Source organism: Corapipo altera, unplaced genomic scaffold, assembly GCF_003945725.1.
Source record: "Corapipo altera isolate COAL_440 unplaced genomic scaffold, ASM394572v1 76, whole genome shotgun sequence".
Taxonomy (NCBI): domain Eukaryota; kingdom Metazoa; phylum Chordata; class Aves; order Passeriformes; family Pipridae; genus Corapipo; species Corapipo altera.
This window is the reverse complement of record NW_020884964.1, coordinates 1788545-1806602: the sequence shown is the minus strand read 5'-3', so window position 1 is coordinate 1806602 and position 18058 is coordinate 1788545. Positions and strand designations below refer to the sequence as shown.

The 18058-nt window shown below is 47.4% G+C and overlaps 1 protein-coding gene across 5 annotated transcripts; it reads right to left on the bottom strand.

Annotated features, from left to right (window-relative positions):
- Positions 1-4146: 4146 nt before the first annotated feature.
- Positions 4147-15946, bottom strand: DSTN (destrin, actin depolymerizing factor). Of its 5 annotated transcripts, none has more exons than XM_027664610.1 (4): positions 15722-15946; positions 7108-7415; positions 6791-6867; positions 4147-5540 (listed from the first exon to the last, which is right to left on the bottom strand). In XM_027664610.1, exons 1-4 carry the CDS (start codon positions 15722-15724, stop codon positions 5431-5433), a joined length of 498 nt encoding a protein of 165 aa, XP_027520411.1. In that variant the 5' UTR covers positions 15725-15946; the 3' UTR covers positions 4147-5430. The 5 variants fall into 5 exon arrangements, with proteins under 5 accessions (XP_027520411.1, XP_027520409.1, XP_027520412.1 ...); XM_027664608.1 differs by lacking the exon at positions 15722-15946 and adding an exon at positions 15364-15379; XM_027664611.1 differs by lacking the exon at positions 15722-15946 and adding an exon at positions 14894-14908.
- Positions 15947-18058: the final 2112 nt, after the last annotated feature.

Genomic DNA, 18058 nt, shown 5'->3' with positions numbered 1-18058 from the left:
GTCTGTGTTGGGTTTTTGTGTCTTTTTTAAGTTTGCAAGCCAGGTAGGTCTTTTGGGTCACTGAAGGACTCCGCTTTGGGCAGGATCACATTCTTTATTCCCACCCTTCCTTACTTTGTCACAAAAGCCATCCCCTCTGTTTTCGATCCACTACAAGCAGAGGAAACTGTGTGTTTTCATGCTGGCGGTACAGGGCTGGGTTCCCTGTCTGGGGGTTTGGCAGAGGGATTGCCACCCTTGCCATGGTGGCAGGGGCATGGGGGCAGCCCAGGCTGCTCCCTGGCTGTGTGGTCATGTTGAGGTGGGGATGGGCATGGCGAGGTGAGCAATGTCAGCCCTATGGGGACCATTCCTCCTGGGAACCGTTTTAAACCTTAGTGCTCCCCTGTAATCTGTCCCTGTGGGTGCTGTGTGATGGTGGTGGCCCTTGGTCACTCTCAGGCTTTCTAGCTCTCTGCTTTCTCCTTGTGGCTTTCTGTTTTTGTGTTGTTTTGTTTTGTTTGTTTTTTTTTCTTTTTTTCTCTTCCTTTTTTAAAATTGTTCTTTCTTTTATTGTTCTTTCTGGTTTTGTTCCTTTTTTTTTTTTTCCCTTGCTCTTTTTTTATTTTCAAGCTGGTTTCTTAGGAAATGGCAGAGGCCACATGACAGCTTGGTGCCTGTCTCCCCACAATAAAGTTGCTGAGCCCAGTACTGACATCAGCAGGAATTCAAGAGAGAGGAGAAAAAGACCCCCAAAGTGCTCAGTCCCTCAAGGATGTGTGAAGAGCCAATGCTAGGAAGCAGGATGAGGGACAGAACTGCCTCTATTTTGTTCCTGGGGAAAGCCAGTGATACCAATCCCTATATTGCACACCAGAGGCTCCACAGGATTGGGTGGACATCCTGTCCCTCCCCTAGCTCTATGGCTTTTGGGGCCATGATGGAGAAATGTGGGGTAGGAACTGTGCGTGACTCATCTTTGACCAGGTAAGAAAAAGGGGTCCTGCTGAACTCTGGCTGAGGAAATAGCAGGATGAAACCCACACCCTGCCCCTCAACCTGTCTCCCACCCTTGTGTATCCCCTCCCCACCCCCTTCCCAACATAGAGCTGTTGCATGCAGCAAGTCTCCCCACACTGTAGGGACAAACTCGGGAAGAAGACCTTAGCCCCACAGCCAGGATTAGGCTTCAGTTTCTCTTTCTGGGCTTTGTGGCACATGAAGAGGAATGCATGAATCGAGGACCACTGGTGACCTCAACACGTCAGCATAATCCTTCACTTGCCGCAAACCAGCATGCCCGGTTGGCTTTTAAGGTCCCCAAAAGTGAGGGAATGTCTGCATTTTTTCAGAATTGCAGAAAAACCCCACTCACCCCAAGGCTGGAGAGAGCTGTGGAACATATCAGAATGGCCATCACCCCTAGGGGGTCACAGGCAGGAAGGGCCCCACAGCAGCAGGTGACATAGTGCAACTCCCTAGGTTTTTCAGTTTTTTGCTTTTGCAACAACTCTTTCTTTTACAGAGAGCTCCTGTGCAAATGAGAGCAGATACCCAAGCATGCCCACACAAGCACTAAAAAAGACCCCAAAACAGCCAATGCAAGCAGGGCAGTCATTGTTCCAAACACCCTTTGGAGTAGGTTGCCTCTGGTGGGGCTCCAGAAGCTCACAAGAGCAGATTCGGTGTGCCTGGCACAGGGGCATATGATGCCCTTCTGGGACACACTGCTGAGCTGGCTGTTTAAGGAATAAAGAGAGGGAATGGTCTCATTAAGCAAAGACATAAAAAACAAGTCTCTTTGGGGAAAGATGTTTAGCAGATTTTTTTACCTGGAGTTGTACCGTTGGGATTTTTTTCTTCCCTCAGCACCTTGGTTGAAGGGGAAGGACATCCAGAGTGGCTAGGAGAACCCCAAGCCTTGCCCAAGACTGTGCAGGGCTGAGGACTGGCCAGCCCCCAATCTCCCTGCAGCTGGTGGGATTTTGCAATGTGCCCACCCCACTGGGCAACATGCCCAGGGTTATCTCCTTTCCTCCAGGCCACCCAAGCTTGTTACTTGTCAGCCTGTGACTCACAGCTGGTATGATCAGCAGCCCCAGCACCACAGGCAGGAACCTTTATTAATAAAAATCAAGAAATTGCCCAGGTGGAGTGACTTTGGATAGGAACACTGGATTCTTCTGCTGGAATCAGCCATGCCCAGAGTTACCTTTCAGCCTGGGTACCTGGGCTTATCAAGGCTTAAGGCACTCAACCTTTTGTTGGAACAGCTAAATTGCATTTACACTGCCTGCTGTTCACACTTAGGCCTGAATTATCAGTCTGAATCTTCCTTTCCCATTTTCTCCCAGGTGTAATGGACAGAAATGGCTTTTGGGAAACCATATCCTGCATGTGGACTTCAAGATAGTTCCAGCTGCTCTGCCCTTGCTGCAGCCAAGCTGCACTATGTGGGCATGTCCTGCTGAACTTGTATGGCTCTGAGCTATCTTCATCACCTGAACCTCTTCACATTTTTCTTCATGTACCCCTGTTAGAAAGTAATTTCTCTCCTCAGCAACCAGCCAAGTTATAGAAAAAGTTCCTCATATTGTCTTGCCTCACCTTTTCAGGTCTGGGTGATTGAGAGAAATCTTAAAAAGTCACAAGAGTAAACACCTTCCTGTGCTTTCCATCCCCTACAAAAGCAGAAGGACAACCAACTTTGAGAGGGGGTGAAATTTGGTCCACAACCTCCAGCGTGGACAAGCCTCTAGCTCTGATGGCTGAGTTACTCCCAGCCCTGGAGTGCAGGAGTACTCTTCCAGAGAGGCCAGACTAATTTCAGAAGTAGCTGTGAAGATCCTAAAAGCAACCAAAGACTTAAATCGGCCTAAACTGTGACACCATATATAGCCAAAGCCCAAAGTGCCACCTCAGACCTCTTATCACTTAGATCAGGAACTTGGGTTCAAAGTGCCTTAGTCCCAGAACTGAGGGCTTTCATGCTGTGGGAAACGCTCTCCTACCTTACAGGTCTGACACCCTTCCTCTATTGCAGCATCTCCCGCTCCATTTTTTAACCAGGGAATGAAATCCCAGGCAGAAGTCCACCACAACGTCACCTGGGCTAGACATCCCTTCAAAGATGCCTGCAGTATGGAGGCACTAGCTATCAACTGGATCTTGGCTAGGAGTTGCCTTTGTTTGTCAGGCAGTACTGATCCCTGTGTGTCATACTTATTTCCTTATCTCAACCTGGACTTTGGACAAAGACCAGTACTGCAGACACCTAGGCAAGGAAGAACGGTTTATGAGCACAATTACCCCCTTGGGCAAGCTCCCAGTTGACTGAAAAGAAGCTAAAAGCTCCAGCAGAAACCAAGACAGTTTGCTTTGCTCAAAATCAGAAAGCTTCACTCCAGTGGATCCCTTTGTATCAGAAAACCTTTTGCTCCCAAACCGTGTGACCCGCGTGGGTGCCAAGTTAGAGCAAGCAGTCAATGCCTGCCTAATGAAAGGTTTTAACCATGCAGCATGGCCAGAGAGGGCACATGCTGAGTTAGCAATGGACCATTATTTTCCCAGCCCTGCAGATCCAGCAGCACAGCAATGGCACTGCTCTGCCAAGGATCTGCAGGGACAGCCTGTCTTCTGTCCCTGCACAGCTGGGAACAGCTTGCAGAGGAAGGGACAGCCTGTAACTGCCTGTGCTTTGTGGGGTTGGCTAGAGAAAGCTCCCTCAGTCCTCACAGGGAAAGCTGCACAGGACAACTGTCACGTGGCTGGGTTTCTGCTGCTCTGACTGCAAACAGGGAGGTGTTTCCCAGGAAGCTGCCCAACCCATGGACATTTGCATACGAAGCCTAGAAGGCAGAGAGCAGGTGCTGTTCAGGAGTCAGAGCCTGCAGCAGGCAGACAGGCAGTCATGGTGCAGGGACAGGAGCACACTGCAGAGACGAACATGCTATCCCCCCAGCTCCACCAGCTCTTCCTTCCAGCCTGTCTCCCCCCCAATCTTGCTCCCCTGAGAGCAGCACAGGGCAGCCAGTAGCTGCAGAAGGCACAGCAGCTCCCTGAGCACACAGCTCACACAGGGCACTGGTGTGCCCAGCCCCGGTGCCAGCCCTGCTGCAGGAAGGCTAATCCAGAGGCTGCAGAGGAATCAGTCACTGACCCAGGGGAGGGGAAGCCCATTTATTTAAGGCTAGTTGAATTTGGCACACACAGAACATCACAGTAACGCACTGGAGGCTAACGGTTTTGTTTTGTTGGTTTTTTTTTTTCTTTTTCTCTACAGACATACAAGAAAACTCTATGCAACTCCCATGTACACATTACACAAAGGAAACAGCTTTAATCAACCACTGGTGAAACATGGAAGCTTTCAAGATCTCTGTAGCTGGCACAGGAATGTTCTCTACCCCCCATACAAAAGGCATTTCAGGTCAAACTTTCTAGTAGGTGATATTTCCATGCATTTCTACAGAATTAAAGAAGTTAACAGACAAAAAGCCCAGATCAAGCCATATTAGTCAGGCTGATTCGTTCTACTAAGTTAAACCAATGGTAATTATGGACAAATGGACCAAGTGACCAAAGACTGGGGCTGAAAATACCACTTCTCCAGTTGTGGTTCCTTCTTATTTTATTACCGATAATTGAAAAGCTCTGATATAAGAATCTGCATTTATAAAAGCCTCAGAAGCATCTGATCCACTAGTAGGTGTGTATTAGAGACAGTAAGGTAGTTCTAAATTAAACTATGTCAACAGAAAAAGCAATTTTTATAGAATCACTCAGGCTGAAAGAGACCTCAAGACACTTCATACCAAGGAAATTGAACCTACAGAACAAGCGAACCTTTAAATATTACTGCACCAGGAGTTTACAAGGGAAGGGATTAGGACTATTTCTCAGAAAAGTGTGTCTGTTTTATCTCTAACTTCAGAATTAGGCTTTTTTAGTACAGCTCTGGAACTGCAAGCACTAAGAGTTTAACCCAGTTTGGTGCCAAAAGGTTGCTTTAGCCTAAGTTTACAGGTTTTAAGTTTTGTCTTAAATGGTTACAGGGGAAAAGCTTTTGAATTTGGCAATTCGGCCAGTAGCCTCAACACGACTGACTGAATTTTGCTCGTTATAATTTAGAAAAGCAAGAACAAGAACCAGATTGTTCTCACCTCCCCCCCTTTCATGATCCACTGCTCAAATTTTTTGAGACCTTTAGTGTTAATCCATTGGGGACAGTATTGGGCTGGACAACCAATGCAAATATTAATACACCGAGATAAATCCTTAGATTTGATTTATTCAGGGTCATTTGTACATACAAGCTACATCTCCAAAATCTACTTTATTCTACAAGACAGCTTCCCTACTGTTAGTGAAACCCTTGCCTAGAATGTTTGCTTTATATAACTGATATATTAAAACATGGAATGCTTGTAGAGTTGTGGCACTGTATGACATCTACACAGGACTTCCTTCAAAAGCTACGACTAGGGAGCCTCCTAGCTTCTCAGCAATGCAAGCTCGGTTGAGGTCCTCTGGCCCATTTGCTTGACATTCATGCTTTATGCCTAAAAAAGAGGCAAAACACTCAATAATGCAGTATGTCAACATGCTGATTATCAATTAAAGAAACATACTTGGTAGTAATATTAGAAAAAAAAATCCAGTCACTCAAACACACAAGTCCTCCCTTAGCTTAGGAAATCTGTTTTTTCCCTGATATGTCACCAGAGACATCTGGCTACACACCACATGTCAATGCAGGGACATGTGGGGAGAAATCTGTCACTAGATCAGAGCTCAGTCTGTTGGCCTTTCATCGCAGGCTCTTACAAGTGAATCCCTCATGTCTTGAGTTGCCCTGGGTAGTAGAGCTAGGGAGGGAGCTACATGCAAGCACATGGAGATGGCCAACTCAGCTCCTGCTGGCTCTGCAGAAGAGGGTGAAAGCATCTAGAAAACCAGTCTAAGGAATCAACACTGTTTTTTTCTTTTTGAAGGGTGGGGATCCCAAACCATGCCTGTCTTCAGTGGTGAAAGGCAGAATTTTTTCAGGATTTCTTTTTTTTCAACTTCCATATGTGCAGCACACAACAGTCTCCCTGGGCCCTTCCAATCCCTGGGGCATGCTGTCCTATGAAGGCTGGCACTGCTGCCCAGTGATCTTGTCAGTTTTGCACACTGCAAGATTTTGGCCCAGTGCAGCACAAGGAACTTAACAGGGGGAAGTGCTACCTGGCTATAAGCCAGACTGACTTAGCATGAAATTTCTTAACACTGCAAGGTGTTTCCTCCTTGGTTAATGGTGCCTGACAGGCTGAATAGAACTTCGCTTCTCCACTTGGAGATGAAATGCCTTTAGGAATGAGTAATCACAACTGCATCTCCGAATCAAGTGAATTCTTAAATACTGTTGCTACAGTGCAGTAAATTTATGACATTTCAACAGACACAGGCTTCAAAGTCCTCTGCCACTGAGGCAGCTCTGCACAAAATCCAGCTTTGAGTTATGAATCTAATGCTTTCTAGCCTGTATGGTACAGATGTGCTGCTCTGTACTGTGCAGTCACAGTGTCACACACTGCAAAACCTGCTCTTGCTCTGAGCACAGTTCTAGTGCCTCTAACATTTAGTCAGACAGTATAAATTTTAGCTAGACCTCATTTTAGTTCTGTCACGTGACATTTCACCTCTCACTAGTTTCTCAAAAAAAACAAAACAACACCCAAGCCCCAAACCAATTAGCCAATGGTTAAGCCTTCCTGTGTAAGTATCCTAGAGGCACGGCAGAGCTAGGAGCATCAGCTGTATTACATACCTTGAAACTTCTTTTTGATTGCATCCTTGGAGCTGGCGTAGATCATCTTACTTTTGAGAGGTGCTTGTTCTGGTGCCCTAGTGGGATATGCCAAAGAGAGTGCAATTACTGACACGGATTATTCAGCACAGCCAGAAGCAGCATCCTTCCCACCATGAACAAGTGAAATGTCCCACAGCTCAGAATAGAGGCATCAGGCTGCCCGACTCACTTTAAGCCTACCATCTTGCCAGCCTGGACAATACAAACGCTCAGAGACCTCACCTGCGGTGCTTGGACTGCATGTTAGGAATGAGTCAGTTGGGAAGATAGCTTACCACAAGAAAAACATCAGCTCTTCTTTTTTGGATTCCTTGGTCTCGAAGCTTGCATCATACAAGGCATAACGGCAATCCTTCTCAGGAAGCATCTGCACAAAGTGCTTGAAAGGGTCGGTAACTGTCACACCGACATCTCCCACCAGAATCTCTTTGCCTTCTTCCACAATAATGCACTTTTTGTCTGGACTGAGGCAGAAGATGACAGCCTTCTTCCTCTTCTTAATTTCCTCAGGTGTAGAGCACTTCCGCACTTTCATGTCATAAAAAATACGGCATACTTCATCGGCAACTTGTACTCCAGATGCCTGCAAAGACATGAGCAAAGGGCTACCACGGCAAATTTTTGCAACTCCATTACTGCACTGCCTTAAACACAAGGCTAGAAGACAATAGATACTAACAATAGTCACTAGTGGCCCAACAGTTTCCTCAGAAAAGGCTGCAGACCTTCTTTTCCAAAGCCAAGTAAAGAATCTGGAGTCTGCTGCTGACCACAGACAGCTGCCAAACCAAAACTATTCCAAAGAAGGGACAATCCTACTTACATTAGAACATTGTTTTGGGGGAGTTTTACACACATGTCCACTCCTTGTTCTCCAAGATTACAGAAGCTTAATTTTGTTACCTATTTCAGGCTGGCTAGACAATCAAGCCCACAAGGATCTGCTATTCAAAATTTCCTAGCCATTTCCTAGCCTAGCATGCTTGCTAGCACCTTTAGGAACAGAGGTAAAACTGGCCAAATTCCACACGTGTCATGTGGACTTAGTTTAGAGATCAAGAGAGATGTAGTGGGATACTGGGACTGCAGTGGTACAGTTTTTAGCTGAACAAACCAACTTTCAGAAGTTGCTCTGAATTCAGGATTTTAAAGGGAGAAACTGCAAGCTCCTCCATCAGTTTTTAAAGCCAGCTGCCTGCCTTCTCAACTTCCCCCCCCCCCTTGAAGTCTGATGGGAAATGTAGTTAGTGGTATGGTATCCCCTGTGTTTGCTGTAATAGGAGGTGCACATGCAGCATTATCAATCTAATGTTAAAGGCAGCTGCACAAAATAAAGAGGACAAGACCTAGCAAGAATGACAACAGGCTGAGCTGCATTTTCAGCCTGTTGTTTTTTTTGGGAATAAGACAGAAAAAAATTGTGGCAGGGTAGAAGCATTTGCATCTGAATGTTGTTCTCAGAGTACAGCAAAGTTGGAGAGCTTAAAAGAAGCTGTGCAATAGCGAATACTGCAAGTATGGGAAGCTAGCTGATGGTGATGGAAGGACGTCATGGCCAGAGCAGTAAAGACCAAACTGAAGGCTGTCCGATACTCAACAATCTGTTCAAAATGCTGTATGCAGTGTGAACAGTGAGATTCCTTTAAAATACTGCTTCCTCCCTCACTGGTCTTTGGTCTTCAAATTCAAATGACGTTATCCTCAGATATGACAATTCATATCTCAGACGGAAAATTGCCTTCCTCCCTCTCTGTAAACTGCCACACGTCACTGCTATGAGCACAGTCAGCAGTACTAACAGTCAGGTACAGCACCATCTGAGATCCACCAACTGAAAAAGGCTAAAGGTTGTTGTTCATTTTGTTTTTCCTTACCTTCAGGCCCAAAATGTAAGCTCAACAGATTTATTTTGTGTCTTAGAGAAACAACAGAGTTCAGCTGCAAAACCAGGGAGACAGAGGTGCAGGGGAACTGCTCAGTGCTAGCTTTCATACAGGCTGTCCCTAAAAGATGGTTATAGATTGGACAATGACTTAATGTGTGTGGGTTTTTTTAAGCCTTGATCAACGACTACCATGGAGGACCTCAGATGAGCCCAGATTCTCCTCTTTCTACCAACATGTCTCCTTCTGTAACTTTGAGTGGCTGGCATAGCATTGCTAACCCAGTGAGGAGAGGTGGCACAGCTAGCAGAATCTATTACCATGGAGTTTGGTATCTACATCTCCCAACTGTTGGGTCACAGAAAACCTCACCCAGCAGCATATCTGAGACAGAAGCTTTTCTGTAGTATGAGAACAGTGCTCTTTTGAGGTTTACCCAAATACAAGGGGACATCCCTCAGGATTCATAATGCATGGTCTGTCTACTAGGGGTAACCTATCCAGAATTCCTTGCACTTACTTTGGGACAGGAGAACAGCAAGTCACTCACTGCGCCTCAGCTCCCTGGCAGGTAGCCATCCTTTTGCATATCACCAATAAGGCGAAGAAAGTAAGCAGAGAAAGCCTATTCCAGGATAAACTTGAGCAAAAGTACAAACATCGACTCAAAGTGACTCATTCCTATGTCACTTCAATCACATAGAGAGACTGCACTTTGTCAGAGTGTGACTGGGAGGTAATGAAGAATGAAGGTCTTTCCCTTCCTTGTCCCTGTGTTTGGCATAGGCAAGAGCCTCTTTGGGAAGACTCTAATTAATACAAAGTTGCCTTAATAAAGCAAACAGTGCAGCAACTAGAGCTATTGTATCATTCACTAGGGACCAATCCACAGGGAACTCGAGAACCTTTTTCCTCCCTGAAGTTTGCAATGGCACCTTAGTAGCTGACAACAGGTGTTAAGACCTGACTTTCAGTCATAGAAAATGCACAGAAAGCCTGAACTAGCATGGGAACAAGGCAATTAATCACTTAAAAGCCCTGTCACTTACCTCCACCTTTGTCCATTCTTGATCTTTGCTCCAACACCACAATAACTAATTCCCCTGCGCCAGTTCACGTTAACTTTGAAAGAAAAGGTTAATGCTCAGCAGAGAGAAAGAAGCAACAGCAAGAGAGCTGCAGGTTGATGTAAAGTGTCCAGTCAAGCACATATGCTTGTACTACCACACAGGCAGAAACATGTCTCCAAGTAGGGAGAGAAGTTGTTACCTTAAAAAGAAACTAAGCACTGCTGGCCAGTCAGTTCAGATTCCAAAAATGTTGAGTATTTAGCCTGGAAACTCAGAATTCAGTGTTAAATTGCAGTTTATAACTGGGACAGACCAGAAGCTGAAGGGGCAATAGTGAGAACTGGATCTGTTAGCTTTTCAAAGCAAAAGGCTGTTAGTAGCCGGTGCTACTATTTTTTTTGCAGCTGCTGTTCAACCCCTGGATTCATCACACAGGCTGACATTAGCAGCCATTATGTTGCTAGGGACAATGCAGATTTGTTCCATCTCAGAAAACCCTATAGCTGTGTCACAGCAGTAGTGTGTCACCCATAAATTCCCAGTGCAATGAACTAATTACTTCCAAAAAGAGGATCTACTATTGCAACTGCAGGACTCCCTCTTCAACTCTGGGTTCGTACCAGCCACGGCTGGCTTCACAAACATACTCAAAAAGTAAAAAACCCCAAACTCTAGACAGCTTCTGCTGTAAGGCAGTTGAAACCCCTCTGCATAGAACATCAACAGGATGACTGTTAAGAGCACTGGAACAAGGAGAAATGCTATATTTAAAGTACATGTCCTCAATCAACATTTTAACCTCATCTCTGGTGTCTTGTCCACAAAAAGAGCTAGTGAGAAGCCTCTACCCCACATTTGTTAGCCTCTAAACATTTGTTAGTCTGGATTTTCTCTCTTTGTCCAGATACCACTCTGCTTAGAGGATGCAATACAGCACATTCATTATTATTTTGCACATTCTGGTTTGAACGCTACAGAGCTACAGCAGTTAGTCTGGTTCTGTTCCTTTTCCAGTATAAAAGCAGTTATCCAGCTCTGGACTGGTACTTGTGAGATACATGACCATGAATCAGCTGGTGATATTTTGTTGTAGGGGACTGAACCTTAACTGCAGGGCCTTTTAACCTCACTGAAATAAGGCAGCAGCAAGTAGGCAAGTCACCTAATTACCCGATGGGAAAATGATGCCAGTACAGCATATTGAGGGAGATAGATATTCAGGCAAGAGCGTACAGAGTGAGTTTCTCTGAGGAAATGAGCAAAAATGAGTTTTCCCCAGCACCTCTGTGCAACTATTGCAAACATGGTGTGTCTTGCGGGCTGAGCTCTTCATATATCGTTCCAGGGCAGTTATACGAGTATCCCCACTGTACTTTCATATGGACTGCTGTATGCACATGAGGTAATGATTGCATTAAATGCCTTGTCAGCATGCGCTAGAGTAACACAGTGGCTCTTATTCCCTACACAAAGACACTGTTCCTGCCTTAAGTGCAAGGCACTGCAGAAGTCTTGCAAGAGCAGAATGCCCTCCTTACACAGGGCAGCCCAAAGAGTGAGCCTTCTGTCTAGCATGCTTCCTACTGCAAGAGCCATATGCAGCTGCCCTCACTAAGAGCTTCCAACACTTTGCCTCCATTGCCAAGTACCTGAACTGAAATTTAATCTTAACTGGGGAAGACCAAAGAATAATCCAAAGCTTTCTCAGGAAAATCCCCACATACAGAAAGCTGTTTCAGGAGTGAGATACATGCCAGACACCTTATAAACTGGATTTGTAGCAAGCCTGCATAGAAACACAACTTTGACACACTGAAATTTGCCTTCTCTTTTGTTAGGAAATCCTGTGCACTCCAGTATTTTCCTTGAATATTTAAAATATTTTACCTAAGGAGAGTCTTTGTTTCCTCCTCAACTGTGAGACAGTGAAGAAGACTTTAAACTAATGACTTAGTTTGCCTCAAGACAAGTTTGAAGGATGAGATTTGGTTTTAAGTCTTGACAATTTTACACTGTTGGGTTTCTCTCCTGTGATTAGAATTCAAGAGCTCTCCATAGTGGTGCCTGTGCATGCATTATCTACAGAGACATTTAAAGAACATTGTTTTGTCTGGGAACCACACACACACATTGTACATACCAGGGTGATACTACTCACAGGTACTCAAGTGGAAACTGGTGTTTCTTGGAAAAGCATCATCAATTTTTCCAGAATTTGACACCAAGACCTTTATTAAAGTACGTCTTGTTTAATTGCAAGGGCAGATTTGAGGACACTGTGCTCCCATGTTTGCTAGTCACATTATTGTATGTATTTGGTTCTTAGTTTCTTCAGCAAACACTGCTTCCCCTATGCTTGGCATATCATCCTTCCAATCTATCTTCGAAATTCTCTGCCATTGCCAGAACTGCTTGTGTGGCATTTCCATAAGACCCAGTCATGTGTCACGGTACATCTCTGCAACAAATACTCTTTCAATTTAAACTACTACCACCCAACTGGGACAGCACCCTTTCACAGAGCTGTCCCTTACACTGCCACACAACATAATGCCCTGGGACATCATCAGCATGGAGACCTTGAAGGGCAAATTAAGCTAATGTAGTTGTGGGAGCACCCAGCAGAAAGCAAAAGTCACAGCCTGGCTGCACTAACAGGCTGGAAGACAATTTTGCCAAATCAGGCCTCTGAAAAGGGTGTCACATAAGGCCAACAAGCCAACTGAAAATGTAGGTGGTCAAAACCACGGATTTGAAATACTGCTTTGCTTTTGTTATTTGAGCACTCAAGAAAACACATCGGATACTACCACCCCCACTGTACTGAGTAGGAAAGGTGCAACGACTTTAACTTGATCCCAAAGATCAGCAACCGTGTTGGAATACCAGTGACTTCCTGACTTCTCGCAAGGCCCACATGCCCTGCTATCTACAGCCGGACAGATAGACACCTCTGTTTACAGGGGACAGCCTGAAAGTCCAAAGCTTCAATTCAGATGTGAAGCATGATGGGAAACATAACTAACTGCCTTTTACTGCTGTTGTGTAACAGGCTATATTTGCACACCATAAACCAGCAAGAACTACAGAGTTATTTGCATATTACTTGCAGACAGATCTTGCCAGCTAGACTCAAGTTTTTTATTTAGCATTATTTGGTCTCTTTTGGCAGGAGGAGGGGTGGAATCAGAACTCTATTCAGCTTTTCTTCCCCCTCCCCCCGACAACAAGAACAGTTATCGACAAGGAGAGAGGAGAAAGAAAAATTATTTAAAAAATAAGAAAAAAAATATCCCTTGAATTCCTGGAGGTCATTTCCTCAGCTTTCAGCCAAAGAGGAAATTACCTCCTTCTCTGAGCTACCATGAAGTTCACTCCCAGTTTAATTATCAAGGTAGGCAGAAAAAGCAATACCACAAAAGGCAATCCCAGCAATACAGCAGGGTAGAAGTTTTGAGTAGCACCCATTCCTCTGTTGAAACACAAGGTTTTAAGGTAATGCAGGTGTAAGTTGGTATGCAACAGGACTCTTGCAGAAAATTAAAACTTCTTAGAACATATTCAGCACAGAAATCAGCTATAATGAGCCCAAGAATTTTCTTTCTCCAGGCACCTACAGCAACCTAAAACTTAGAAGTTACCCTCAAAACCAGGTTTTGAAGGCCTGCTTTGGGCACCACAGATACTTGTTAATGAGAGACCCTTCCAGAACACTGCCTGAATGCTGAACAGCCAGGCAAGCGAAAGCTCCGAACAGCTTCACACACAGGTCCTGGCTGCCTGCAGGCTCTCCTACGTGGGATCGCTTAGGTCAGCCCTTGCACCCAGCAGGAGCCCCCTGACAGCAATTCTGGCAAGGCAAGTAGGAACATGCCAGACACCCACACTACCAATTGTCATGAGGCTGTCATCTTGTACATGAGGCATATGTACCTTGTAATTACAAAGATTTGGGAATAGTATTGACTAACAACCAAGAAAAATAATTTGCACGGTCCTCCAAAGACCATGGACTCATTTAATCCAATAGCAAAGAAACTGAACCTTGTGGCAAGACACAAAAGCTGAAAATCCAATGTTCTTTTTATACTAAATGATGCCCTCCAGCTGACATTACTGTATTTTGCCAGAAGGCCTACAATGCCCATAAGCAAGTTCATTTCCAGCATCTCAAAAAAGCCAACCCAGACCCTGTTGCAAAAAGATCACTGTGAGAAATACTAGTTTTGACTGACTGGGGCATTCTCTGCTTCCAAAGCAAGATGAAGCAAGATGACACACCAAGTAGTCAGACTAAACTCGGTTTGCATACTGCAGAGGTGGTAGCTGGCTTGCTGAGACAAGCCTGTTTTAAACAAGAGCTGCAAGTCTCATCAGACTTTTTAACAACTTCAGCTGCAACTCCCATCAGCTCTGCTCTACGTTGCAGACCAGTCACAGACGTTCCAATTTGGGTGTTAGAGGAAGCAGGGAGATTACTAGTACATCCTGTCTGCCAGCCCTGTACGGACTAAAAGTTCATTTACTGGATATACCACACATTCAAACTAATGAGAAATACCATGAGAAGGCCTCAATATATAACACCTCTAATAAAGACAAAAAACCCAGACAAGTGTGTCAAAACACAAAAGTGTGTGTTGCTGGACTCAAGCAAAAACAGGACAGGAATTAAAATTGCATGAGCTAGTAATTCAGACGAATTTGCCAGTCGCAGCTCCCACAATTAAACGGGGATGCAAACTTTGAGCACAGGCAAAGCAAACCGAGAGTGAGCCACCAGGAAGTCGAAAAGGCATTTGATCTATTTCGCTCCATTTATGCAAGGAGTCCCTTGGCACTTTTGGTTTTTTGAAAGCCTGGAAACACAGGAAAGTCAGTGTGTATGCTTGACACGTCTCTATGTTTTCAGCATAATGTCTTAGATAGAGTGCTTCCAGCACTGTGTGGAGGAGCAAAACAAATAAAAAAAAAAAAAAACCACAAAAACCAAGTCCTTGCAGCAACTACCTTAAAATTTAAGCTTCCTCGAGAGGCCGCTGCGAAATTCTGTTTGTTACGATCAGCTTCCCTTCCGCGGGTTCCGCTTCCCCCCTTTTGTCCGCTACCAGCGCTGCCGGCTCCAGCCGGGGCCGGCGAGCGGGATCCCAGCTGGCCCTGGGAGGGCCCGTGCTCGTCTCAGCTTCCTGCGGAGCCGACACCGTTTTCTAGGCCAGGCCCGAGCCCTTCGGCCGTGGGAAGATGGCTCCCGCCGGGACCGCGCCGGGGCGGCTGCGGCGGCGGCCGCGCTTCCTCCCAGGCAGGGCAGCCCCCGGCCCCAGGGAAAAGGGGCCTCCCACCCGCGGTGCCTTTCTACCAGGTTGCGATCCCCTCCCACGCAGCCCCTCGCGCGGAGGCGCGGGGGCGATGATGCCCCTCTCCCCACCCCGGCCGCGCCCTGCGGCACGGGGAGGGGCCGCGCATCGCCCCCCTTCCCCCCCCGGGCTCTTCCCGCCTCGCTGGCCCCCACCCTCCCTCCCCCGTCACGGGGTGGAATGGACGCGCCCGTCCCAGTGCCTGTGTGCAGCACGGAACGTACCATCACCTCAAGGAGGGGTGAGGAAAAGGAGGGAGGACAGTTCCATCGCCTCAACAGGGGAAGAGTAACCTTCCGCCGCCTCATGGTGGGATGGGGGGGGGCGGCGGCTAGGGGGAAGGGAGGAGAACGGATTCGCCGCCTCAGGTTCAAAGGCGAACGGGAAGGATTGGGGGGGGCTGAGGGGAGGGGGGGAAGGAGAAGAAAAGGGGGGCGAGATACCGCCGTGCCGCCGGGCACAGCGGCGGCGCCAGCCAGGATGCGGCGGGCGGTACCGCCGCCCCCCTCCCCACTTTCCCTCAAGGATGAAGGCTGGAGGGGGAGAAGCCTAACGCCCCCCTGGCGTCGCCCGGATCCCTACCATGGCGTCGGCTGGGCGCGGCGGGCGGGTGGGCGGCGGAGCGCGGTGCAGCGGCGGCGGCTCCTCTCGGGTGTCTGGGCGCGGCGCGGACTCCGGCGGCAGAAAGGGAAGCGGCGAGGACGCGAGCCGGGCGGAAGCGCTGCCGACGTCACGGCCGCTGTGCCCGGAGGAGGAGGAAGCGGTTGCTATGGCGGGAGCCCCGCGTGGCGACGCCCTGGCCCTGCGCGCACGCGCGGACGGGAAGGGGGCACCCGCAGCCCTCACACACGGCCCCCTCCTGCCGCCCGGCTGAACTGCCCAATCACAGGGGAGCAGCCGGCTGATTGACGCTTCGGCCGACCAATGGCGGCGCCCTCTCAAAGAGGTGGGGCGGGACTACCTGCCCCAAGGTGTGCGGGGCGGGACTACCTGCCCCAAGGTGTGCGGGGCGGAGGGGAAGGTGCCGAGGAGAGAGTGGGGGCTGAGGGAGTCGTGTGGGAAAGGATGGGGGGCGGCTGTCAGCGGGGCGTAAGGAGGATTTGGGCTGCTGAGAGCGGGGCTGAAAGGGACTGAGATGGACGTAAGGGGTCGAGGGGCGTCCATGGGATGGCCGTGGGGCGTCCATGGGATGGCCGTGGGGCGGGCGGGAAGCCCGCGGAGCTAGGCGGCCGCAGCAGAAACGGCCAGAGCCGAGCGGGCGGAAGAGCCGGCGAGGCGGAAGTGTGGGACTTTCCTTTCTCTCTCTTTTTTTTTTTTTTTTTTTTCATTCGAGGGTTTTTCACTACCTACTTTGGTGCGATCTCAGTCAGGCACTCCTGATTGGCTCACGCTGCTGCGGCAGGAGCCTTGCGCTTCCCGCCGGCACCCGCGAATCCCGGATCCCGGCGTCGGCTTCATCCAGGTGGCCGAAACAAACAGCTTTGTCCTCGGGACAAAGCTGAGCCTGAGAAAACGCTGCTGCGGAGACCGGGGCACTCGGAGAAGCTGCTGTTCCGTGTTCATGGCAGTCCTGCTCACTCTGACCGCGACGAAAATATTCATTCCTTAATGTTTCCAGGCAGTGAAGCTCAGGCTGCTCGTAAACAGAGTATACAGCCACCTACTGATGTTACAAAATATATAGAAAGTTAGGTTTTATTACTGAATCCTGACTGCAGTGATGTTCTCGGCTTGAATCGATAAGCAAAAACCCCCAGCATCAAGCTTATTTGTTATGTCTGTGCCTACTTGTAAGCAGAAAACAAAACCAAGATTCGATGGCATGTTTTCAGGGCTCAGGTATGAGGCAACTAGCATGAAGCTTTAATTCTAAAGGTGTGAGCCATGCTTACACACCTTACAATTTTCATCCATATTGCTGTTTTAGTTAAAGGGGTTTGATTTTTTTTTTCCCCTCCTTGCAGCCTACCCTAGTAAATGCCCTTTGCAGATGCTGTTAAGCCTGTTCACATTAGATAGAAGTTGCTGAAAGACCCCATACTGAAGATTCATGTATTGAAAAAGCAGTCCTATTGCATTAGTGCATCTTGTGTTGGGTGACTTACTCAGACCAGGGATTCCTTTTGTAAGAGAATTTGCAGCAGATTTGTGGTGAAACTAGCAAAGACCTACCAGCACGACTTGGACTTGAATTGGACTGAGGGGGCAGTTCTTCTTTAGGGTCTTTTCTGATATTTTTAATCATGGAATGCTTACATTCGAATCCAAATGTTGACTTACTTTGGAAGTATTGGCAAGAATTGAGCAGGGACATGTTCGATTTTTTCTTTTGAAATAAGTCAGATATAATGCCTGTGTAATAGGTAGAGCTTTGGTCCTAAGAGTATGTTTCTCTGGACAACTTATGGTCCTGCTTCCTTGCTCTGACTGTCCTGGTGGGGAGAGGAAATCAAGGCAGGCTCTGTTTGGTGGTGGGGATCAGTGCCATATGGCAGTGCCATGGCTGACCTCCATCTCCAGTGGCATGTAGCAGAGACCTGGGGCAGCTGTGCTTTTTAGTCTTAATTGATGTAACTTCTCTGTTACTGTTCCAAGCTTGCTCTTCATAGATGGGTTTCGCTATGACAGAGGGTTACAGAAGTGAGACATCCTGGGGAGGAGGGGAAGAGATGATGTAAAGTCATGAGAACAGGGCTGGGACTGTTTCATGTTGTATACTTATAAGGGAAAATGAGTTGGAACTGGCCCGTTGGCTCACTCTGTTTCAAGAGGTCTTTTTGGAAACACTGCAGCAGGTTGAGGAGGTATATAACTGGTTAAAGAAACTTCAGTGAGGGCAGGAACTCCTTCACTAGCAGAGTAAGAGAAATCTCTCTCACTTTTCCTGTCTCATGAGAAAAGTGCTTGCTCTGGGAAGGG